General features: G+C 44.1%; 1 protein-coding gene across 1 annotated transcript in view; it reads right to left on the bottom strand.

Annotated features, from left to right (window-relative positions):
- The window catches only part of LOC137430116 (55 kDa erythrocyte membrane protein), a 138924-nt gene that overhangs the window by 63914 nt on the left and 48297 nt on the right, over nucleotides 1–26713 (bottom strand). Inside the window, exons 4-5 of the mRNA XM_068120683.2 lie at nucleotides 19332–19447; nucleotides 2124–2204 (exon numbers count right to left, since the gene is read on the bottom strand). Of these exons, the coding sequence (XP_067976784.2) occupies nucleotides 2124–2204; nucleotides 19332–19447 (197 nt within the window). The remainder of the gene's footprint in view (nucleotides 1–2123; nucleotides 2205–19331; nucleotides 19448–26713) is intronic.

Genomic DNA, 26713 nt, shown 5'->3' with positions numbered 1-26713 from the left:
CGGCCCAATTATTACCACCTTCCGGTGGGGTTGGGTGGGGATTACTATTGGCCCATGTCTTTCAGGAACTGGCTGGCCAGGCCTGATATTTGGTTGGATAATCAAAGTGAAATGTATAGGTAGTGGACAAAAAATGGAAACACCAATGTAAAGTCCCTTAATAGGTGGTTGGGCCACCACGTACAGCCAGTATGGCCTGTATGTGCCACGGCATCGAGTCCACCACCATATGAAATTCTGCAGGAGGGATGCGACTTCCATGAGATGATTCTTCCATGAGAAAGTCAATCAACACACACCTGTTTGATGGAGGTTCTCCCGAAACGCAATCTGGAGCCATTGTTTGGTGGCCCTCATATACCCAGGTGTTTACTTTATTTTTGTCCACTCGATGCATATCATGTCTAACTTTATTACCTAAAATCTGTTTTAATTTCAACAGCTCGCACCCCAAATCTGTATACATCTAGTACTTTCCCTATGTCCTCAAAGAGTGTACCCTCTCAAATTTGAACTTATCCCCTTACAAGGTGGAAGTCTGAAAAGCAACTCGTCTGAAACTGGACATGACAACAATGTTGCTCGTATCCTCAAGACCTGCTCTGCTAAACCCGATTCTCCTCTACACAAGCTCTTCTGCAAGTCTTTCACCTGTGGTTATCTACCATCTGCATGGAAGTTTGCCAATATAATTCAAATTAATAAAAGGGAGCAAAATAGAATCCTTTGAACTACAAACTGGTCAGACATCTCCCCATTCTAAGTAAAACAATATAAACTATTATTGCTACACATCTTATCCAATTCCCTTATCACCAATTTGGTTTCAGACCAGATCGTTCAACCCAGGACATACTGCTTATCCTGTCCTAGCAATGGATGGAGGCCCTGAACCAGAAAATCAGAAGGTCAGGAGAATCTCTCTAGTGTCTCGAGTGTTTGCCCACAGTCAGGCCTATTTCTCTGTTCATCAAAATTTCAATTTTTCACATACAACGTAGACAGACTTCCTCCATCTGCAAAAGCAGCATGTTTCTCTCCATTCCATCTTCTCTTCCCCTCTCCTTTCAAGGTTGGTGTTTCCCAGGGCAATATTTTTGGAATGACCTTTCTGTTTCCTGGGATAAATCCATATCACTTTGCTGAGGATTCCCTCCTTGTGCTGTACAGTTTCTTATCCTTGAAGGAGAGTAGTGGCAGCCTCATCTTTATCTCGGTGCATATATATGTATGTATGTATGTATGTATGTATGTTTGTGTATGTATGTATGCACATAGGTTAAGGCAGGTGGGATCTATTTTTCAAAGAAGTAAAAAAAAAAGACAGGTACAACCAACCAATAATTGCACTAAGTTCAATTCCATTGATATTGTAATGAACAGGATAAAGCAGATCTAGTCTTAGGCAACATTTAATCCATAACCCCCAGACTTCCTCAGTACCTTTGTCCCACCCTGGCACACGTAGTGAAACTAGACTCTCTCGGTTTCTCTTCACTGCCACCCCCTGCAAGGTGAGTTGCAACCCCGAATGAGGACAATATGTCCTCATTATACACCAGCATAAGCTAGCAGAAGCTCCCAACTGCTTGCGAGTGTTGTCGACACCATAGCAGTGAATGGTGCACAGTAGCTATAACCCTCATTTTATTAATGGCTAGATCATTGGAGATCACCCCCACAACAGGCAATCTATTGGGAAGCAATTTACAAGAACTCTACTGCTGTGCCAAATATATCTTACTATTTTATATGTTCTACTGTTATTCATATTTTAACTCCATTTAACATTCAAATTAATTAATTAATACAGTTTGCTTCTAAAAAAACAAGCTTTAACATAATTCTAGCAACAACATTTGGAAACTCATTTGTCTGTAACAACTGGGAAAACAAGTCAATCTGTACATTTATCATATTTTCTGTTTGTCCACCTCATTAATTTCTGTTCTCGTATTTTTCTGAAAATTTATTTGGGTTAAGCATTAATCAATGTGATATTTAAAAAACATGCAGCCATCTCAACTTGAATAAAGAAAGGAGTGTGTGAGATGAAGTGTGGACAGTGTTTGGGATAAGGGAAATCAGAGAATTGCATGATAGAGGAGTAAAGTGACATTTACCAAGAAGGACAAGCGTCCGTGGTGGGTGAGCTGAGAGACGGATCACGTGCTCGTACGATGTAGTGTCAAGAGAATCAAACACTGCATAAAAATTAACAAAATCAATGTTTTTACACCACAATGTATCACAAACTTTCTTGTATACTGAAGCAGAAATTGGTATGTTTCTCTGGGGGAGGAGGAGGGTGAGGGGAAGGGACACCTTCGTTTTGACAAAAATGTTCAACAAATTTCAGAAAACTTGCCAGGATTGTTAACTTTAAAAAAGCTCAAATTCAGTACCATGGAGCAAAACATGCCATCTGCATTTTCCATCACATTACATGATCACACCAAAAAAAGGGACTATGACTAGTACAACAAGCGTTACGCCTAGGTCCCCCGTCGGGGAAGTGATGTGAGTTGACAAAGTGGAACACGCAGAAAACATGCTATGATATGATATTTCGCTCGCAAGGGTCAGACAAACATGGAGGCGGCCATCTTGGATTTTGACGTGGCGACCCAATTTTCGATAGCGTTCTTCCTTATGCCTAGATACACCCACACACCAGAAGGTACTTTGCTTATTTTTCAAGATATTTCGCTCACAAGGTTCAGACATATATATGGTGGCGGCCGTCCTGGATTTTGACGTGGCGACCCACTTTACAATAGTGGTCTTCCTTATGCCGAGATACACCCACACACCAAATTAGAAGTTGGGACTTCGCTTATCTTTCAAGATATTCTTCTCACAAGATTCAGACATACATGGCGGCGGCCATCTTGGATTTTGACGTGGCGACCCAATTTTAAACAGCGTTCTTCCGTGTGCCTAGATACACCCACACACCAGATTAGAAGTTGGTACTTCGCTTATTTTTCGAGATATTTCGCTCACAAGGTTCAGACATATATATGGTGGCGGCCATCTTGGATTTTGACGTGGCGACCCAATTGTCAATAGCGTTCTTCCTTATGGCGAAATACACCCACACACCAAATTAGAAGTTGGTACTTCGCTTATTTTTCAAGATATTGATCTCAAAAGGTTCGGACATACATGGCGGCGGCCATCTTGGATTTTGACATGGCGGCCCAATGTTCAATAGCGTTCTTCCTTATGCATAGATACACCCACACACCAGATTAGAAGTTGGTACTTCGCTTATTTTTCAAGATATTTCACTCACAAGGGTCAGACATATATATGGTGGCGGACATCTTGGATTTTGACGTGGCGACCCAATTTTCAATAGCGTTCTTCCTGATGCCGAGATACACCCACACACCAAATTAGAAGTTGGTACTTCGCTTATTTTTCAAGATATTCATCTCACAAGTGTCGGACATACATTGTGGCAGCCATCTTGGATTTTGACGTGGCGACCCAATTTTAAATAGCCTTCGTCCTTATGCCGAGATACACCCACACACCAAATTAGAAGTTGGTACTTCGCTTATTTTTCAAGATATTCATCTCACAAGTGTCGGACATACATCGTGGCAGCCATCTTGGATTTTGACGTGGCGACCCAATTTTCAATAGCGTTCGTCCTTATGCCGAGATACACCCAAACACCCAATTAGAAGTTGGTACGTCGCTTATTTTTCAAGATATGCAGGTTACAAGGTTCAGACATACATGGCATCAGACATACATGGCGGCGGCCATCTTGGATTTTGACGTGGCGACCCAATTTTAAACAGCGTTCTTGCCTGTGCCTAGATACACCCACACACCAGATTAGAAGTTGGTACTTCGCTTATTTTTCAAGATATTTCGCTCACAAGGTTCAGACATATATATATGATGGCGGCCATCTTGGATTTTGACGTAGCGATCCAAGTTTCAATACCGTTCTTCCTTATGCCGAGATACACCCACACACCAAATTAGAAGTTGGTACTTTGCTTATTGCTCAACATATTCATCTCACACGTTTCAGACATACATGGCGGCGGCCATCTTGGCTTTTGACGTGGCGACCCGATTTGAAACAGCGTTCTTCCTTGTGCCTAGATACACCCACACACCAGATTAAACGTTGGTACTTCGCTTATTTTTCGAGATATTTCGCTCACAAGTTTCAGACATATATATGGTGGCGGCCATCTTGTATTTTGACGTGGCGACCCAATTTTCAATAGCGTTCTTCCTTATGCCTAGATACACCCACACACCAAATTAGAAGTTGGTACTTCGCTTATTTATCAAGATATTCATCTCACAAGGTTCAGACATACATGGCGGCGGCCATCTTGGATTTTGACGTGGCGACCCAATTTTCAATAGCGTTCTTCCTTATGCCTAGATACACCCACACACCAGATTAGAAGTTGGTACTTCGCTTATTTTTCAAGATATGCAGGTTACAAGGTTCAGACATACATGGCATCAGACATACATGGCGGCGACCATCTTGGATTTTGACGTGGGTTGCACCCACACACCAAATTCGAATGCGGTCCTTCGCTTACGCACGCATGCACGCACGCACACACGCACGCACGGACGGGAAAGCCATAGTCCCCCTTTCGCTCCGCTGAGCGACGGGGGACAACCTACTACTACTACTACTACTACTACTACTACTACTACTACTACTACTACTACGCCACGCCATTTTGCTGCTCCTCGAGCCGTGCTATTTTCGACATTTCCATCTCACCCTCTTCCGTTTTCGTTTGTATTTTTGGTTTATTTGGGTTATTTGAACCGAGTTGGTTCATTTTGTTACTTTACTTTGACGTCCCGTTTGAGTTATTAGTCCTTTTGTGTTTGGGCCTAGCCGCGGCGTGCGGCCGCACCCGTGTGGGACTAGATTTGCCGCGCCCGATTTGCGGCGTATCACAAACTGTTTGACCTCCTTGTTTTTGCTTAATCACCCTTGACTTTCTGTGCTAAATTTGCATAGTTTTGGCGATTAAGCCGATAAGTTATTTGCTCAACGCGCGTTTGATTATCCTTTTGAGTTAATCATTAGCATACCGGTCCGGTCGTGCTAAAATAAACAGAAGCTCGCGAACGAGCTCATTGGTATTTTTTTTTCCATTTTCATTTGACGGGAAATATACCGTTAATAGCAATCATGCCTCTGGATGGTACGTGGGCAAAAATGGCCGCTACTACCTCTGGTGCAGGTGGGAACCGCCCTGCCCACCCGTTTAAGGCGTTAACAAGGAAGCACGGGGTGAAATGCGAGTTGGGACAAATCACCCAAATAGAGGCCTATGTGAACGCACTCGCTAGTGTGGTTGATCCAGCAACGATAGTTGCAGCCTCGAAAATGTATGGACAAGCTGTGTTCTTTCTTAACTCAGAGGCTGCAGCAAACAAAGCCATTGAGAAAGGGATTAGTGTGGGAGGACTCTTTGTACAAGTCGAGCCGCTCTCAAGTCTTGGTACAAGGATAATTATATCTAATATACCTCCTTACGTGCCTGACAATGTCGTGGTGCCTTTCCTGGAACGACTGGGAGTGTTGAGATCACCCATCAAGCCTGTGTCCTTGGGCTGTCATGAGCCCTCCCTACAACATGTCTGGTCTTTTAAAAGACAAGTATCCATTGAATTGGGAAAGGATGCTGAATGTGAGGGGTCGTTTGTTATTCCTTTTGACGGAAAGAATTACAGGGTGTTTTATATGACAAACGAACCCCGTTGTTTTGTATGCAAAGCGAAGGATCACAGGAGAGCAGACTGCCCCACCATCATTAAAGAGGTTGCAGCTCCTCAACGTCCAGATCAGCCTCGAGAGGATCCCAGCGTCACTGTAGGTAACCTAAGAGAGGCGGTTGCTCCTTTGTGCTCGAGGGCAGTGGACCCTCAAGAAAGTTCTATACCAGCTTCTCATCCCAACTCTTCTGATGCCATAAATCAATGGCAGGCAGTGGGAGCAGGGAAGGCAAAGAGAGCACAGAAGAGGAAATCAGAACCCGCAGAGGATGGGACCACGGAACACCCTGGTACAATTGAGGATGACACGGGAAGTAATGTGTCAAAGGGATTTGTAACGCCTAGTATTCTGAAGGAGAAAAGAGTGGTAACCCAATCTGAAGAAATGGAAGAAGAAGAAGAAGAGGAAACTATTCATCAAACGACAGGATATGGAGAGTCTTCTCTCTCAGATCCACCCAAAGACAGTTTGAAGAATGAACAGGAAGGGAGACCGTCAGGTAGTAAACCCAGCACGGAAAAGACAAACAACCTAGAGGTATCTGACTTGACAGGGCCAAACGATACTGTGATGTTGGCTCCTGAGAAAATGCATCCAATAATTACAACTGCAACGAAGCTTCAAAATAAACCAGGGATTGAAACGTCTACAAGAGCAGTTCTGAACCGAAGGATTAACACCGAAGTTTCAAAGGATTCTGAAGTAGCATTCATCGGAGGGACAGACAGAGAGAAGGAACCAGACACACAAGCATCAATAAAGTTGCTGGCACTGACCGACATCTCAGGTGATGTCACTTCACTCACTGTTGGCGCAGAAAGGGGAACAGTTGGGCACATCTCTATTTTACGACCCCAAAAGGTTGGATCTCCTATACCAACTGAGGAGGAGGCATCCATTCCCACAGGTGTAGCAACGTCCGCCGCATCAGAGCAAAAGGAGCGTTCCTCTGCGCCAGAAGATTATGCCAAGTCAGCCTTGAGAGACGACATGGCAGAAGACTTGACACATTGTACAAGTCCAAAGGAGAAGGATCTTGAACCTCCAGACAGCGATGATGAGGAAAGTATTGGTGATGGGGAAGACTATCAAGGGTCACTGACTGGTTTAGAGACAGACCTACCGGCAGGGCGCCATTCCTGCATTCCCAGCCAGGAGATACTCGAGTTCCTGGAACAAAGCTTGCATAGCAGGAAGAAAGTGGAAAATGCGCTGAAACGGTGGAAAGATTATGACTTGCTAGTGCATTCCTTGTATGCACTAAGGAGAGAGGGACATAAAACAAGGACTTCAGGCTCGGCCGAACAAGCCCGAGTCAGGAAGTTTCTAGCAAAGTTGTTGAGTTACGGGCCTGAATATAAATTCGTTTAGGAGGATGAATTTCACAGAAACAAAACTCTCAATACAACAATGACATCAAACTTACGAATAGGATCATTGAATGTCAATGGCTGTAAGGATGCATTCCGTGTGCACCAGGTATTGTCATTCTGTGTGAAGGAAAAACTTGAAGTAACCTTTTTGCAGGAAACCCACACGACCCCAGAGGCTGCATCCCGATGGGAAAACCAATGGGAAGGCTTGGCCTTTTTCAGTCACCTAACGGACACATCTTGTGGAGTGGCTACCCTCTTTTCACCAAAGAGGAAACCTGAAATACTTGTCGTAAAGGAAGCCAGTGTGGGGCGGTTGCTACATATAAAAGCAAAGTTTGAAGAATTTGTTGTCAATTTCGTCAACATTTATGCACCTTGTGTAGGAGTTGCAAGGGGGATTTTCTTCAACCGGTTGCAGAGATTCATGCTCACCTTGCCTGGTGAAGAGTGTGTAATTCTTGGAGGAGACTTTAATTGCACTCTAAACCCCTCCCTTGATCGAATAGGTCAGGAGCCGCATAATCCCTCTGTAAGAATATTACAACAAACCATAACACTGTTAAACTTGAGGGATACTTGGCACATACAACACCCCACAGACAGAACATTCACGTATACGAGTATCAGAGGTGGTCATATATCACAATCCCGGCTCGATAGAATTTACGTGTCTCACCGTTGGTGTAAGAGTGTCAGTGACTCCGGCATAAAAGTTGCCCATTTCACAGATCACAACTTGGCCTGGATTAAGTTTTCCCTGGCGGAAACAAGGCGAGGCCCTGGCTTGTGGCACCTGAACAATGCTTTAAGTCAGGATGAAGCCTTTTTGTCAATCTTTTTGAATTTTTGGCAAGCCTGGAGGAATAAAAAAGGAGATTTTTGCTCACTTGGATTCTGGTGGGATGTAGGCAAGGTACGATTGAAATTGCTGTGTCAGGAATACTCGTATGGATCGAGCAAAACACTTGGGTTAGGGATCAAAAGACTGGAAGAGGAACTGCTGCACCTTGAGAAGCACCTGGCCACACTTACCTCTACTGAACTGCAGGCATACCAAGAAAAAAAGAGCACCCTTAAAGCATGTAGTCGTGTGAAGGCACGAGGGGCATATGTGCGCTCTCGTTTGCAGTTTATTTCTGAGGATGAATATGTCCTGAATTATCTCAAAGGGGTGGAAAAACGCAAAGGTCAATTCAGGGCTATAGCGAGTGTTCTCGCAGAAGATGGTCTCTTGCTCAATGGCTCTGAGGATGTTCAAAAACGAATTAGAGCCTTTTACGCTCAGCTGTATTCGGGTAAGAGCACAGATGCAGGTGCAGGTGGCACTTTGTGGAGTAGTCTTCCTGAAGCCTCTGTAGAAGACCGGGAGCAGCTGGAGACTCCATTATCTCTGGAAGAATTGAAAACCGCCCTGCACAGCCTATCAAGAGATAAAGCCCCTGGCATGGATGGCTTATCATGTGAATTCTATATAAAAGTATGGGACTTGGTTGGACCTGATTACCTAAGCGTAGCTCAGGAAGCATGTGATACAGGTATAATGCCCCTTTCTTGGCGTCGAGCGATGCTGGTCTTGATTCCCAAGGAGGGTGACTTGAGAGACTTGAAGAATTACCGCCCTGTGTCTCTGCTGTGTGTGGATTATAAGGTCATGGCTAAAATGTTGTCACTCCGTCTTGGACCAGTCCTGACAAAATTAGTCAGCCCGGACCAATCTTATGCCATTCCAGGCAGGACAATACATGACAACATATCCCTTGTCAGAGACCTGATACAGTATGCGGACATGACTCGGACTCAAGTCGGATTTCTTTCCTTGGATCAGGAGAAAGCCTTTGACCAGATGAACCATGAGTATCTGTTTGAAACCTTGCTAACATTTGGGTTGGGGAGGAGATTTGTAGGCATGATTCAGACGTTGTACATGTCGGCAGAATGCCTAGTCAAAGTCAACGGTTTCTTGCTCGCGCCCTTTCCATTTAAGAGAGGAATAAGACAAGGATGTCCCCTGTCCGGCCAATTATATTCCCTATGTATCGAACCCTTCCTTTGTTTGATGAGAAGAAGGCTAACTGGCATTGTGGTGCCACACAACAGGGTCAACCTCAAACTTTCTGCATATGCAGATGATGTTCTCGTGTTTGCCAGTAATGCAAGGGATATGCAAATAGTTTATGATTGTCAGCAGGTCTATTCAGCAGCATCGTCTGCTACAATCAATTGGAGGAAAAGCTCGGGGCTTCTAATTGGACAAATGCAGGTAAAGGAGTTACCAACACTTTTTCAGAAATTGACCTGGAGTCGCAATGAGCTCAAATATTTGGGGGTGCACTTGTCCACTTCCCATGGGTCCTCACCACTCATTAACTGGAACACTTTAGGGGACAAGATCGAAGCAAAGTTGAGAGACTGGAGTGGACTACTAAAAGTCCTGTCTCTGAGGGGAAAAACACTCCTTATTAAACAGTTTATAATTCCGAAGTTAGTATTCAGGCTCTCTTGCATAAGCACTCCAGAGGAGTTTCTGGTTAAGATGCAGAGGAAGCTACTGGACTACTTTTGGAATGGTAAACACTGGGTTTCCCTGGGCATTCTGAGCTTGCCTTTTTCAGAAGGTGGACAGTCTTTTCCCTGCCTTCGAAGCCACTACCACGCATCCAGGCTGAAGACCATACAACGTTACCTACATGTGAACCCTGCACCGCAATGGTGCTCACTGGCATCATACTTCTTCAGCAAAGTGCTCAATCTTGGGTACAAAAGGAATCTTTTCATCATTACATCTCGGAGCCTGTCTAGTGCTACATTGCCTCCTTTTTATCAAGAAATGCTGAAGGCTTGGAATGTAGTCGACGTACAAAGAACAGTTCCTTATCCAGGCAAGGACCTGTTAGAAGAACCGCTCATTCTCAACCCTCTTCTACAGGGCCCAACTCTGGCTTCCTTTTCAGTACGAAGGAGCCTCTTAGCTGGTAGCATATCCACAGTGGGAGACCTTCTGAACGATGGTAAGAGAACGCTTTTACCCAAGGAACTCGCAGCGAAAATGGGCCTGAGGACAATCAGGATCCCCTCCAGGATACTTGAAGAGGTCAAAAGCTCCTTGCCTCCCGATTGTCTGGAATATCTAGAGAATCCCAAAGAGGGTGATGGATCTGGACAGATGTCCATCGGTAACTTCATGGATTTTAAAATCCGACCACGATGTTGCGAGCTCTCTCAGCCAATACCTGCAAACAATATGAGTAAGACCCCTGGCACAGTGGAAATGTCGTTCTGTGGGCTATCAAGGAAAAATATATACCTGCTAGTGATCCACTCGCTCCATTATATAGCTCTTGCAACCCGACTGGATACTCCCTGGCGTGAGATTCTTCCACTTCCTTCGACTGTTCATCCACGTTGGGATTCACTCTATCTCTACCCAACGCCAAGAATGATGGCAGACTTAAGTTGGAGGTTGCTACATGGTGCACTGAGCTCTGGATCTATGATGCGGCACTTCACTAACGTCTCAGAGGATTGCTGCTTTTGTGGTGAAAGGGAAACTATATTTCACATATACCTTCAATGCCACCGTCTTGAACCAGTGTTCTTACTGATGAAAAATCTTCTCTTGCGCTTCTGGCTTCACTTCTCTCCAACACTTTTTATCATCGGGCACCCGGTAAAGAAACTAAGCAAGTCACGAGATCTCCTTGTTAACTTTATTTTAGCCTGTGCAAAAATGGCAATATATAAAACCAGGAAGGCAAAAATTGAGAAAGATGTGGTGGAACACAGTTCTGTATGTCTGAAGGGCTTAATACGCTCACGCATTATTTCGGAGTACAAGGCGGCAGAATATAGTAACACTGTTCAAAAGTTTAAGGAAACCTGGACTATAAATGATGCACTTTGTACGGTCTCCCCACAAGATATTTTGCTCTTATTTGTATAAATGTGTTATTTGGCATTCTTTTTGGTGTTCTTTGGCGTTCTTTTTTTTTTGGTGTTCTTTGGCGTTCTTTTACCTTCCCCTTATCTGTCTTGGTAGTGCTTTCTCTTCAAAATGCTCTACCTTGGCTACTGTAGTTCAAACCATGGACTTGCAGAGATGAGGAATTGAGCGACATTAAACTGGGAACATATGTTTGCCTGAGCTTGCATGAGCTCTGAACGCAAATCTCTGTAACCTTTCCAACAAAAGCACTACTACTACTACTACTACTACTACTACTACTACTACTACTACTACTACTACTACTACTACTACTACGTATTCCCACCGTCTTGAGGGTTTGTCCAAGGAACGTTTTTTATGCAAGTCTTTAACTAACCAGCTGGCTCGGTCTGATGTTTGGCTTAAGGTGACAGGACTTTTTAAATTATCTAGGATGCTGGCGATAACTTGCCTACTCTTAATGAAAGGCCATCCCTTGGTGGCATCTTTAACATCTACCAATGACCAGTGCTGACAGTTGGGTCCTCCGGCTTCACATCCTTCTGATAGACAGGGCACAATTTTTGTGCCCTGTCTATCATAATGTGCTTGCTTTCTTTCATTAATGATCAATGACCCATCATCAATGATGTGCCTTGAGGTTTCTTTTGCTTTGGGTTGCAAAAATAAAAATAACTCCTCCATCTGACCTCAAGCATTGTCACGTGACAGGAAGTGGCCACATGGTGAATAAAAATCGGCATGTGCTGGGCTCGTGGTCTATTGGCCTGAGGAAACCTGCTGTGAAGCAGGTAAAACCTCACCTGAGACCAATTCTGCTCTTGCTTATTTGCTCAAATTTGCAGAGTAGATCTAGTTTTTTTTACTTTCTGGTTGGAGAAGCATCTTCTTTCTTTAAAAATGCATAAACCCAACCGCTCCAATCATTTACTATATATATATATAGTTCTGTCACTGTCACTCTCCTTCTGTATATATATATCTCTCTTCTTTTTATACATTTTTAGGAAGAAAAGTCCCAGCCAGCCAACATTAGAAGCCAAGCTCGATTCCAACAATTTTAAAACAACTAAGAGCAGACTTAGCCTCAGGCAACATTTAATTTGTAAACCACTAACTTCCTCAAGCATGTACTCCAGCTCTAGCACGTAACTCGGGTCATCAATTTGGATTCAGAACAGGTCATTCTACACTGGACATGCTGCTTCTGCCGTCTCAACAATGGATGGAGGTCCTCAATGCCAAACAGGAAATCAGAGCTGTCTCCCTTGACATTTCTCGTGCATTCGATATGGTCTGGCACCCCACCCTGCTCACCAAACTCTCCTCGTATGGTATACATGGAAACCTCCACGCATGGCTTGCAGACTTCCTCACCGGTCGCAGTCAACATGTGGCCCTGAATGGAATTATCTCATCTCCCATTCCTGTTCAGGCTGGAGTTCCTCAAGGCAGTGCTCTGGGCCCTGTGCTTTTTCTGGTCTTCATTAATGAACTCTCCGACTCTTTGGAAAATCCTCTCTATCTCTTTGCTGATGACTCCACTCTTTGCCGCTCAATATCTCAACCCTCAGATCAGCAGGCAGCAGCCTCCTCACTCCACAGACCTGGACAATATCACAAACTGGTCAAACAAGTGGAACATGTCTTTCAATCCTGACAAATCTCACACTCTCACTTTGTCTCTCCGAAAAGACCGTCTGGACAACCCTCCCATCTACTTTCTGAACAATCCTCTTGAAGAAGTTCTGTCACTCAAGCTTTTGGGTCTCACTATCTGCCATGATCTTTCCTGGGAAAACCACATTTCCAAGCTGGCCTCCAAAGCAAGTCGCCGACTGGACATCCTCCATCGTGTGATGTCCTTTCTGGGCACTTCTTAGCTCCTCACCACATACAAAGTGTTCATCCACAGCTCAATGGAATACTGCTCACCCCTCTGGGCTGGTGCTCCTGCCTCACACCGAGCTCAACTTCACGTGGTTGAAACCAAAGCGTTCAGAATCATTGGAATCTCCGGTGATGAAGCTGTTTTTGAGGGCCTTTCTGTCTCTCACTCCAGGCAGGTAGGTGGTCTTTCTGTCTTCTACCAACTCCTCTCCGGCCTTGCTCCCCCTGCTCTGTCTGTGCTCTGTCCCCCAAATATTCCTGCAGGATGCACAAGATCTGCCAGCAACCCTCTTCTGGTGAAACTGCCAAAATCAAGACTCTCTGCTCACCTTCACTCTTTCATTCCTCTTTTCTCCCGCCTCTGGAACAAACACTCTCTTCAATCCTTCTCTTCCCTCCAGGTCTTTAAAGCAGCTGTTCACCACCATCTCTTATCTTCCCCCATCCAAAACCTTGATCTTTTCCACCCCCGTTAAAACACCCCAAATCCTCCTCTTTCAATCCCCAACTTCTTTCCTGAAATTCCTAGAATTGTTAATTTGCTTTATACCGTGCACCCCTCCCGCCTCCCCCAGCCCTCCCCCTTCCACAGATATACCGACGTCCCTGTTCTCTTCTGTTGTTGTGCTTGTGTGCTTCCCTCTCTCTTCCCCTCTTGTCTCCCGCTCCCTTCATTGCATATTTTATGTGTCTGTGCATGTTTTCATGTTCAATGTGTTAGCTCTTACACGATCCTCAATTCTGTATACAAAACCACCCCCCAAAAACCCCATTTTACACAACTCATATCAGGTCACGTGCCAAAACATTTCAATTTTAGTGTGTCAGGATAAAGCCACTCCATCATTATTTGGATCCCGTTTCTTCCTACACCACAACTGATATGATCTAATATTATATGGATGTACGAGAGTGGTCATGCAGGCATTTACCCGCTCACATACTTCCAATACATTGCTTTCCAGTGTCTCTGGTAGCTGTATGGCGTAGAGGTTTTTTTAAATTGAGGTTGTAAGTTCCTGAGATATTATGTACTACATTCTGTACTTGTCTTATCTACTTGGTTATGGAATCCTTGGATGATGAAATCATCCACAGATGGGATGTTAAATATACAGAATGTCCCCCCACAACCTACTCTTTGCTCAAAGTGACAGCTTCTCCTTTGCCAAGCTTTGTTTATCATGTACTACTTTGACAAGCTTTGTTGATTGTGTACTACTTTGACAAGCTTTGTTGATCGTGTACTACTCTGACAAGCTTTGTTGATCGTGTACTACTTTGACAAGCTTTGTTGATTGTGTACTACTTTGACAAGCTTTGTTTATCATGTATTACTTTGACAAGCTTTGTTGATCGTGCACTACTTTTTTTTTTTTTTTTTTTTTTTTTTTTTGTATACAAGATCGAGGCTCGTGAAAGAGCTAACATTAATCACACAAAAAGACAAACCGACACACAAAACACAAAAAACAAGGGGAGCGGCAGACAAGATGGGGAGAGAGGGGGAAGGACACAAAAGAGAGGGGGAAGAGGGGGAAGGACACAAACACAACATTTGAGAGCAGGGACATCGGGAGGGCAGGGACATACTTTGACAAGCTTTGTTGATTGTGTACTACTTTGACAAGCTTTGTTGATCGTGCACTACTTTTACAAGCTTTGTTGATTGTGTACTACTTTGACAAGCTTTGTTGATCGTGTACTACTTTCACAAGCTTTGTTTATCATGTACTACTTTGACAAGCTTTGTTGATCGTGTACTACTTTCACAAGCTTTGTTTATCATGTACTACTTTGACAAGCTTTGTTGATTGTGTACTACTTTGACAAGCTTTGTTGATCGTGTACTACTTTGACAAGCTTTGTTGATCGTGTACTACTTTGACAAGCTTTGTTGATTGTGTACTACTTTGACAAGCTTTGTTTATCATGTATTACTTTGACAAGCTTTGTTGATCGTGCACTACTTTGACAAGCTTTGTTGATTGTGTACTACTTTGACAAGCTTTGTTGATCGTGCACTACTTTGACAAGCTTTGTTGATTGTGTACTACTTTGACAAGCTTTGTTGATCGTGCACTACTTTTACAAGCTTTGTTGATTGTGTACTACTTTGACAAGCTTTGTTGATCGTGCACTACTTTCACAAGCTTTGTTTATCATGTACTACTTTGACAAGCTTTGTTGATCGTGTACTACTTTCACAAGCTTTGTTTATCATGTACTACTTTGACAAGCTTTGTTGATTGTGTACTACTTTCACAAGCTTTGTTTATCATGTACTACTTTGACAAGCTTTGTTGATCGTGTACTACTTTGACAAGCTTTGTTGATTGTGTACTACTTTGACAAGCTTTGTTGATCGTGTACTACTTTGACAAGCTTTGTTTATCATGTACTACTTTGACAAGCTTTGTTGATCGTGTACTACTTTCACAAGCTTTGTTTATCATGTACTACTTTGACAAGCTTTGTTGATCGTGTACTACTTTCACAAGCTTTGTTGATCGTGTACTACTTTGACAAGCTTTGTTGATCGTGTACTACTTTCACAAGCTTTGTTGATTGTGTACTACTTTCACAAGCTTTGTTGATCGTGTACTACTTTGACAAGCTTTGTTTATCGTGTACTACTTTGACAAGCTTTGTTGATTGTGTACTACTTTGACAAGCTTTGTTGATCGTGTACTACTTTCACAAGCTTTGTTTATCATGTACTACTTTGACAAGCTTTGTTGATCGTGTACTACTTTCACAAGCTTTGTTTATCATGTACTACTTTGACAAGCTTTGTTGATCGTGTACTACTTTGACAAGCTTTGTTGATCGTGTACTACTTTCACAAGCTTTGTTTATCATGTACTACTTTGACAAGCTTTGTTGATCGTGTACTACTTTCACAAGCTTTGTTTATCATGTACTACTTTGACAAGCTTTGTTGATCGTGTACTACTTTCACAAGCTTTGTTGATCGTGTACTACTTTGACAAGTTTTGTTTATCATGTACTACTTTGAAAAGCTTTGTTGATCGTGCACTACTTTCACAAGCTTTGTTGATTGTGTACTACTTTGACAAGCTTTGTTGATCGTGTACTACTTTCACAAGCTTTGTTTATCATGTACTACTTTGACAAGCTTTGTTGATCGTGTACTACTTTCACAAGCTTTGTTGATCGTGTACTACTTTGACAAGCTTTGTTGATTGTGTACTACTTTGACAAGCTTTGTTGATCGTGTACTACTTTCACAAGCTTTGTTGATTGTGTACTACTTTGACAAGTTTTGTTTGTCATGTACTACTTTGAAAAGCTTTGTTGATCGTGCACTACTTTCACAAGCTTTGTTGATTGTGTACTACTTTGACAAGCTTTGTTGATCGTGTACTACTTTCACAAGCTTTGTTTATCATGTACTACTTTGACAAGCTTTGTTGCTCGTGTACTACTTTGTCAAGCTTTATTTACGGTGTACTTTAGTCTTGTAGCCAGAGTACATGAGCTTTGCTTTGTTCTAATTTTCTTCACCTTTTTCTATAAAAAGGGCATATCTCAACAGAGATGATGGTCAAGGATCCAGAAATGCGTCTGTAGAATTTGTTCCCTTCTCCAAAGGGTAGGCTGCAGATTTGCCAATAAAATGCCTCTAAACTAGCCTTTGTAGGCTGACTGATCTTGCAGTTAGCAGTGTAGCAGCTGACACTGCTTTATGCATTGGGTGGTTCTGTATTGTTCATGGACTGCAACTGCGTTGGAATCTACATTGAAACTTATATATAATATTTAAATTACATTGATGCATCTTATAAAATATCAGTTAATCTTATAAAATGTTGCATCAGATTAAATCAGATTTAAAAAACACTTCAATGTTATATTTTTTAGCTGATATTTGTGATAGTGATGCAACGTTCCAGGCCTCAACATACAGAGCAACCCACATACAAATACCTAGCATAGATAAATGAATTGCAATTCCAAATTCTACAGAAAAAGGAAAATGAACGTTCTGTAGGTAGGTGCTGTAATAGATTTATGAAGATTCATTATCTGGTCATATACTGAGGCAGTTCAGCCATGGATGCAATTCCCAGGCAAATCACTTCAGCGTTGCTGGGGAGTCTCCTCACAATCGTGAACTTGTCGCAAGAGATTTGCTGGCGAATAACTTCAATCACCAAAATGTCACCACATAATCAGTGATACTCACCCACAATTTCACTGAAGCCAGATCTCATAACATTCACGTATTGCGCAATAAGGGTTGACACACAACGGACGCGCATTCAAGTCTGGTCGAGTTGGATGGGTTTTTCCTATGGATTTCAAAAATAAATTTTCAAGACCTGAATTTCCAAGAAAGTACGTGATGTCAGTACATTTGAAATACGCCTGCGAAATGCCTGTGGCTTGAGCGGGTGCATGTTCAATTTGATGGTGAATGTCACGTGAATGTGTTATCCATCCATAAATAATCACCTGGGATTCGCATGGATGAATTGCCTCAGTGGACGGGAAGCTTCATGGAATATAAAATGTGGTGATGAAATTTGGATATTTGATTATGCCATACTGCATTTAATTTATTTTTATTTCTGCGTTGCATAAACTCTATCAAGAGCGTCCTGAAAATGGCCTCGATTAAATTTCTCATCAGTGGTTTGTCATGTCCAACTCCACATTTGTACCTATATGCACAGTGTACACAAGATCGGCCAGTATTACAATCTCCCAGAAGGTAACTACACATATAAATCATATTTTGCAAACAACTGTAGAGTGATTTAAAAACAAAACAATCAAATTAAACCGCAATAACAATAACAAATACAAGTCAGGAGATGACGATGGTTCACGAGCGAGCGGTATTCAATGACAAAGGTCAAAACCGACATTGAAAATATATAAATAGGAATGTATAATCAGTTAAGAGGTTAGTTAGATACACAATACCGAAAATTCGGTTCGATTCTGACAACTTTGAAAATTTGACCTTTGTGACCTTCAAAGGTCAAAGGTCGAAGATTCTGAAATTTGTTGGAAAACTTGTATTTCATGATGTATGTGATAATATATGATCATGTACGACATTTCACCCTATCAGGAAGCGAACAATGTAATAAAACCATCAAAAATCGACTTTTCTACATTTCGTGACCTTGTGACCTTGACCTTGGGGTGAAAATGAAAAATCGAGCTCTGTGGGGCTAGACACATGACATTGGCCTAACCAAATACCGAAACCCCCGTCAGATTCCAGCAAACCCCTCGGAGAAGATGTAGCTTGAACTCGATTACCTCCCCACCCCCCAAAACCATCTTTTTCGGGCGTGACTCCACCCACAATGGGCGCAATACGCCCACTCTAGGCAGGACACAACTAGATCATGATATCAACCTCCCACCCAAGTTTCATCAAGATCGGATGATATCATCGGGTGGTTATGCTGCAGACAGACAGACACACAGACAAACACCCATGACGAATATAGTGGTCACTGTTTGATAACTCGTGAACCAAAAACGGCACTCAGTAGAGCGCATACTTATAACCAGGCTGAACAGTTTACATTTTGAATCCCACAGATAGGCCGGATCTACATCCGTACCTTAACCAAGATTTAATCAGCTTGTTCTGGTCACCTGCCCAGATCATCCACTTAGTTTTGTCATAACCAGTCCACAACGTTTTGAAATATCATGTACATATCATTTTTGGCCCCATCTCTCAATGGTGAAAAATCACTTAGAAAATTCTTTAAAATTCTCATATCCGAATCCGCATTCAGATCTACACCAAAATCTAATCATTTTGTCCTCGTCACTCACCCAACCTCTCCACTAAGTTTTGTCCAAATCCGTCCATAATTGAGATATCATGCTAAATATCGATTTTGCCCGTACCCCTCTCTCAATGGTGAAGAATCACTTAAATATTATAGGAACTGAATTTTCACCAAAATATAATCAACTCGTCCTTTTCACACACCCAACCTGTGCACCAAATTTCGTCCGAATCCATCCATAACTTTTTGAGATATCCTGCTCATAGACAAAAAGACAGGGGTGAAAACATAACCTCCATCCACCATCGGTGGTGGAGGTAAACATTGTCTTGCTCTTTATGAACCACTTTGTACTCACTACATATAAATGGATGAAGTACACTAGAGGACCATATACTAAATGTAACCCGCAATCCGTTCGTTACCAGTTTGCTACAGCAATATAACATATCAGTCAATCTTTATTGCACTGTACAAAGCATTTCAAATGAAGCCTATTACGAGTTGAAATGCATTTGCCGAAAACAATTGAAGCAAACCCTAGAACTCACCCGCATTGTGTTTGGCCAAGTAAGTTTCCTGTTTCCTACGTCGGGTGAATGAGAGGGGGAAACATCGGGGAGAAGATGGGGGTTCAGGTGGAGGACGAGGGTTCTGCAAAGCACACCTGTGGAGGGGAATAGATGAAAGACAGAGATGAAAGAAGTCACATGTATGGGTGGTTAGTCCAGGAGCCCAATATGCTCGAAACACCTCGACATGAACCCTCATGGTACAACTGGTGGGACAAGTTGTGAGTGCGGAATAAATTAGTGTATTATCCCATGGCCGACATTGTGATGTTTTTCAGTTGTCATTTTCTTAGCATGTGCGAAGTACAAAAAAAAATCACGTTAAAGAATGTCTTTGTCCGCCATGTGATTCAGGTACAAGCTCCACTACGAGCCTGAAATTAATATAAAAATAATAATAACTAAGTAAGGTCAAGCACAGTTAGTGCAGAGCTTGGAAAACAGTTTTGAAAGGCTGCAGAATCTTAATGTCAACGATCAAGTAAATTGGCTCAGCAGCATCTTACTATAATTCACCAAATGTCCGTCTGTCTGTCTGTCTGTCTGTTCGAAGGTACCGTAAAAACTGCTGAACCGATCGAAACGATATTTTGGGTGGGTAATCCTGGGATCTCCAGGAGTAAAATAGGCTATTTAGTTTTGCCAATTTCAGCTTTAGTCTCCAGCATTCTCAGGTTTGGACTCACGCATAACATTCGCGTTCGCATAACGTTCATTGTGACGATGTTTTCATTGTGACGATGTTATTTTCCCGGGTGCCGCGCAAACGGCTGCACCGATCGCTGCACGGCTGCACTGATCGAACTCGGTGACCTCGGACAAAGACTTTTTATAAGTACACGGGTTGAATCCCTGCTTGAGAGAATTCTAATCCATTTCAACTGAAGGAAACACGTATTGGGAGTACATACGACATAGCGATTGTGAACACGATTATCGATCACGATTCACGATCACGATCATCACGATCATAGTGTATCGATCACTGTGGGACATTTGGTGAATTATAGTAAGATACTGTTTAAATTTTGATGATTTGTGTGTGATATGATTTAACGGATGTTTATATGAATCGTTTAAAATAAAAAAAGCCTTCAATTTCTGATATTTTACCTTTTCATTTGGGCCTCCCAATTGAAGCCCCGCCCATAGGGCGGGTACCGTTGCTAGTATATCAAATTAAAGTGTATTGATTGTGGCATATCACACCGTCTTACTTGTGACACCCAGATGCACCATCCTCATCCTAGATTGGCTCAAAAAAAAAAAATATATATATATATATATATCTCTATATAAATAAAGGAGGAGTGTCTGTGTGTGTGTGTGTCTGTCTGGATGTCCGCTTATAACGCAAGAACTACACATCGGAGAAAAGTTTTAGACGCAGATTCGGAATCAGCATAAAATCCCGGTGGTTATAGGCTACTTTTTATTTTAATATCAATGGTTAAAAAAACCGGGCCAGCTGCAATTCCACTTGAGGCCACAGCCAGAGCAATTTCTGACTTTTGACGAACCTTGGCCAGGATATTAATGAGGAATGTTTTTCCTCTCCCGCCAGGAGCATCGAGGAAGAATATCTTGCCAGCATCATCATAAACACTCTTCAGGATAGAATTAAAGGCTTGCTGTTGGTCCTCAACTATTCTTGGGACATTCTGCTCTACAAATGTGTTCAGCTCTTCCATGGTGTAGTTTGTGGCGGCGCTATTGCCCCTTTACGATCCCATGATGCATTGCGGTTCCGATTCGCGATAAGGTCTATGCGCTATCACCGACACTTTTCCACCTTTTTCATACCTTTTAATCAGATTTAACTTATCTTCCATCGTAACCACATTACGCTTGGAAACTAGCATTATCCTTCTTCGGACCCATGGCTAACACAGACACAGTAAAGGAATACTGTATGTCACCTCTGTTTTGAATGAGAACCAGCAGTTGCGCATACGTACACATTTAAATTGTTTTTTAGCTTCTTTTATTGTTAATTTATGTACTATTTTATTTATTTTAAATATATTTTTAAGGAAAAAAAATTTTTTCACGTCCGTAGGAGTGACGTAAAGTCGCACATAATGACGTTCGCTGCCCGGTCATGAAAGAAATTATGATTCTCTTGACAAAGTGACAGATGAAGATCAGGCAGTAAACTTCCCAACTGAGTTTCTCAACAGTCGTCAGCCTCAAGGACTCCCAACACACAGGTTGATTCTCAAGGTGGGAGCACCAATCATGCTTCTAAGGAATCTTGATCCACCAAAGCTGTGTAATGGAACACGATTGACAATCCAGCAAATGATGCCGCATGTCCTAGAGGCAATCGTCCTCTCAGGTAAATACAGAGGAGAGAAAGTATTCATTCCAAGGATACCACTTATTCCACCTGACCTTCCATTCTCCTTCAAGAGGATTCGGTTCCCCATCAGTCTATGTTTTGCTATGTCCATCAACAAGGCGCAGGGGCAATCAATGAAGGTTGTAGGCCTGAACTTCACAGAACAAGTGTTTGCCCATGGCCAGCTGTACATGGGCTGCTAGAGGGTTGGAAAACCAAGCAATCTTTATGTCTTGGCACCAAGTAAGAAAACCAGAAATGTTGTATACCCAGAGGTTTTGAGAAATTGAAAATTGAAAAAACGTCATGTAGGAAATACAACAACAACAGCAGGCATTTTAAAGGCCATTTTCCCTGCAAGAGCAGGGGTTAGCCCGTTGTAGGAAATGTAGGAAATTTCATGTAGGAAATGTACTGTGATATTGCTCTAAAATATACATGTTCTTTTCATCATATATTTGTCTCATTCTTATTCAACCCGGGCAAAGCCGGGTACCTCAGCTAGTATGTATATATATATATATATATATATATATATATATATATATATATATATATATATATATATATATATATTGTTGCGGATATGGGATTTGGCCTCCATATCCGCTTGTAAATATTCCCCTATTTCCCCAATACTCCCCAACTATCCCCAATCCCCCATTCCCTAGTCCCATTGTCTGTAAACAACACTCTGTAGAACCGACCTTCCCCTTTTTCCCCCATTAACTGTCGTGCCCAGGTTCACCGCATCTCACGTAGACAACTATAGGACCTCTTGCTAGTTATTCTTAGTCTATGTCAGTTAAGGACTCGTTTCCATTAATTCTGACTCTTCGTTGCACCAGAATGTGATTGTATGGCACCAGTAGTGAGTTTAGGACCTCCCAATACCTCCCCACAACCTCATCTCCGCATCCTCCCATCATCTCATGGAACAACAACAACTACAACCACAGCGGGGGCGGCGCGGCCGCGGTGCGGGGAGTGGGCGTCCTCACTCCGGCTCGGTTAGCCGCCATGGCCCACGTGCTCCAGGTTACCTCCAGGTTACGGGGTTACCACGAAGGGGCTGGCTGTCAGCTCCTCGTCAAGGGCGGAGCCCGGTAACCCCCCCGCACCCAATGAGAAGCAACGGGCCGATTCCATCTGGGGCGGAGCTAACGAGCCGAGGGCGTGTCACTCCCCGCCGGATATACGCAGCGACTGACCGGACGTGACGTCAGATGCGCCCCGAGCTTGAAGAAGAACCAGTCGCGACCTCCGAGCGCTGAGAGACCTCCCTGCATCTTTCGGACCGTGTGGATCCTGTCCCTGAGCCAAGAGTGCACCTTGTGCTGTCCACCGACTACCTGCCCTTCCTTGCCATCAATCCCCGTGTGAGTCAGTCTTGTCCCATTTATCTGTCGTCTGTCAGGGTTACTATAAGACCGTGATTAAGTGCCTATCTTCCTATGCTGTCTCTCTTGTCCTTGTAATCTAACGTTCCGAACTATTATAACCTCCTCCGGAGGTCTTGAGAACTGTACCCCTGGTGTCGTGTCATTTAATCCAGCCGTTGTGTCCTTTCCGTAATTGATTTAGCATAGCGCGACTCGGCCAACGTTCGAGCATAATCGGGTAAACTGTGCAGACGCGGTCATACCAAACCGCTCGGTAAACCAACATCCACAACCGCGTCTGTAACATTTGGTGTCGAGGAGTTGGATTCGGACCTGGGACTAAATTCAGTTAGGCCCAAATTTTGGAACACCAATTGTACCATTAGGGTAACATTTTGGTGTCGGGAAGTGGAATTCGATCCGGAGCGCGTTTCCCGCGCTCGAAATTATAACGGCGAAATTTGATTGTGTTTTACAAAAAAAAATAAAAACCCGAATTTTGAAAGTCGCGCTATGGCAGACCAAGACGGCTGGGTTCCGGTAGTAGGGAGTGAGGCAGGGTCGATCCAGGACCAAATTGAGGGACATGGGGAGAGCGAAGCAGCGAGGGTAGCAGACGCACAAAATGGCGCCTCGCACATGGCCACGGCGACCGCGCCCGCGACCGTGGTAGCGCCCCTGGTGGATTCGAACCTTTTCCTCCTGCAAATGAGGGCCTTTATGGAACAAATGGGAGACCAAATTGGAGGTTTGAAAAACAGTATAGAAGCTCAGGGTGAGCGATTGGAGGGCAAAATAGGGGTAATGGGAAACGAAATGGGGGTAATGAGGGACGAAGCGAGGGGTACCGGTGAGGGGTTAGACAAGAAATTTGGGAAGTTAGACAATAATTTTGAGGAGTTAGACAAGAAATTTGGGAAGTTAGACAATAATTTTGAGGGGTTAGACAACGGGATAAAAGAGGTGAGAAATGGGTTAATGGGGTTAGAAAACAGTATGGAAGGCAAATTGAGGGACATGAGGGACCAAGCGGAAAGGGAAGTTAAACAAATGGAGCAGCGGATAGAGGGGGTCAGAATGGGGGTAGAAACCAAACTGGATGCTCACAGGGAGGAAATGGAGCAGATGAGGGTGGCATCTGGGCAGGAGATGCAAGTGATGGGAGAGGAGATCAGAAGAGGTGTGAGTGGTGAGTGTTACGGAGGACGTAACGGAGGAGAGGTGTGGACCGAAGTGTGCGCGAGAGGTGTGGTGTGTAACAGAGAGAGCGTTGGTGGAATGTATGGACGGCGTTGGAACACCAGGTTTTGTAAGGGTGAAAGGGGTAGCGTATGCTTGTGAGCATGCAAGTAAAGCACCGACGGTAACCAGGTTAGCGGTTAGGGCGACGGATAGCCGATGCGAGCGCTCGGTGCGAGGGGTGCGAGGCCCGGCGCGGGTCGATGCTGCGTCGCTTCTCTTCGAAGCGTCGTTGCCGATTCGGGCTGGGCCCCGCCCCGCACGGTCGAGTCCGGGCCTTGGCGGGCGAGGCGACCGGTCCGGTTCGAGGGCGAGTGGGAGGAAGCGGAACGGTGCCCCCTCGTGGGGACGGGGTTCCGACCGGGGGAGATTGAGCCATCGGGCCCGGGACCGCAAGGTGCCGCGCCGAGATGGTGCGTGGAGCCTCGGTCCAACCAAACCACCTCCCTTGAACCGAAAGCCGGACGGATTCAACCTGCAGGCGACCAAACCACCCGAATTCATTGCTCGGCTTTACGAACCGAGTTTAATGATGTCACGGCGCACCGAGAGGATCTAATAAGTAGACGGGTGATGAGGATAGTGTTTTGGCCCCAAAATTAGAGAAAAACAAAATTTGATGATTGGCAAAGGATTGACAGTAATGATTGGCAGATGATGAGTAGTGATTGGCAAATTTTTGATTTGTTTGAAATTTGATGTGCAAAATTGGTAGTGGGAGATGCCCGATGTGGTGGGATGGCAACTCTGTCATCCCTCACAAACGTGGGGCAAATGCGCTATAGATTATGGGGTGTATGGCAGTGAAAACTAGCCCGGGTGGGTTAGGATATTGATAGGGCCCTAGAAGATGACATTAGGTAACGTTAAGGTTAGTTAGTGACTGATACCTGTAGTGGGGACGCAGGTAGATTAGTATGGATGATAATGACGAGGGAGCGCAATAGTTTAAAGGGACGACTGGGAAGCGCAAGTTTCAGAGGGGAGTAGTTAGATGAGATGATGCTGTGTGAGAGCTGGACAGGTGTGTGGAGCAGTGTGGAGCAGTGTATGAGTAGTGAGTGTTGTGGATCAGCGCGAATGCGCTTGGGGAGAGAAGGGTGCAGGTGGCACCAGGTGTGAGAGCACAGGTGTGCAAGTACAGGTGTGTGGAATAAATGGAGCAGAGAATGAGTGGTGTGGAGAGAGTTGGAGTAAGTGGTACGGAGTGGTGTGCATGGTGCGAAGGTGTGGATGGGGGAAGAGTGGACCCCTTTCACGAGTACCCGGGGCGGGTAGTGTAAGTGTTAGGTAGAGGGTATAGGTAAATTGTGGTTGGATATTGGCATTTGTGGTGCGGTTGCAGAATGGTATTGTGGATGGGTGCATTAGTGTTGTGGAAATGGCTGGGCGTGTAGCCTGTTAGTGTGTGTAGTTGGTTGGGCACTCCACCACTGTGAGGATGTCGGCCAGGTGAGGCCGCAGGTGGGCTCTGGGAGCCGGTAGAGTTGTGGATGGGGCCCGAGGATCCGGAGGACGGACCCGGGTAGCCCAGTGCCAGAGAGGGCACCGAGTGGGGAGAGCGCCAGGGGGCTGTCCCCAGTTAGTTAGGTTAGGGTGAGGAGCTAGGTAAGCTCGGGTGGCAACTACAGTGGTGGAGGTGTGCAGGTGGGTAGACCTGTTGGGAGAGCTACACGCCGCGGCCCAGAAATTGTGCGAGGGCACCGGGAGATGAATCGGGGGAGTGAGACCCCAAATTGAGAAGCACCACAGTTTGGTCAATGGGAATTGGTTTTTAGAACCCATAGTGTAAGTTGGCCAATGGATTGGCAGGGAGAGACCCCGGGTAGTGTAAAGTGTGTTAAAGTCATTTAGAGGATAGTTAGGATGAAGGATCTCCTCGCACCATCTGCATCCACTCACCTGAGGTGACAGGTACTCCGCACCATGCCATGTTTAATTATTTTTGATGCAAATGTTTTGGATTGTGAGACGCATCATGACGTGGGTGTGACATTGTGCTTTGTAATTCCATCTCTCCCTCCTTATGAGGATTGATGATGAATTGGTGATGGCAAATTTTGAAGTAGAGGGATTGTGGAGACGAATTTGGTACAGGGGAAATATGGGGAAGACGTGACAGTAGTGACGAATTTGTAAATGTGTAGATTTTTGTACATATGGGGTAAGAGCAAGGGTAGGGTAGGTGACAGGGGGGTGACGTACGGTAGGGACGAGCTTTCTCACTTCGCCCTCCGTACGCATTTCGCCTTGCATTGCCTTATTGATGTGTACCCTTGTGACCTTACCCCTCGCTCAATTGTCTTTCCCCTTTTGTCTCCCACATGACCTGTGCGCCATTGGGTGCCGAGGGGAGCGTGCGTGAGTCGGCCATTGTGCGCCCGGCACTCTCAGAACCA

This window comes from Myxine glutinosa, chromosome 6 (genome assembly GCF_964187855.1).
Source record: "Myxine glutinosa chromosome 6, kmMyxGlut1.1, whole genome shotgun sequence".
NCBI classification, from domain to species: Eukaryota; Metazoa; Chordata; class Myxini; order Myxiniformes; family Myxinidae; genus Myxine; species Myxine glutinosa.
This window is presented reverse-complemented; position numbering and strand designations above follow the sequence as displayed.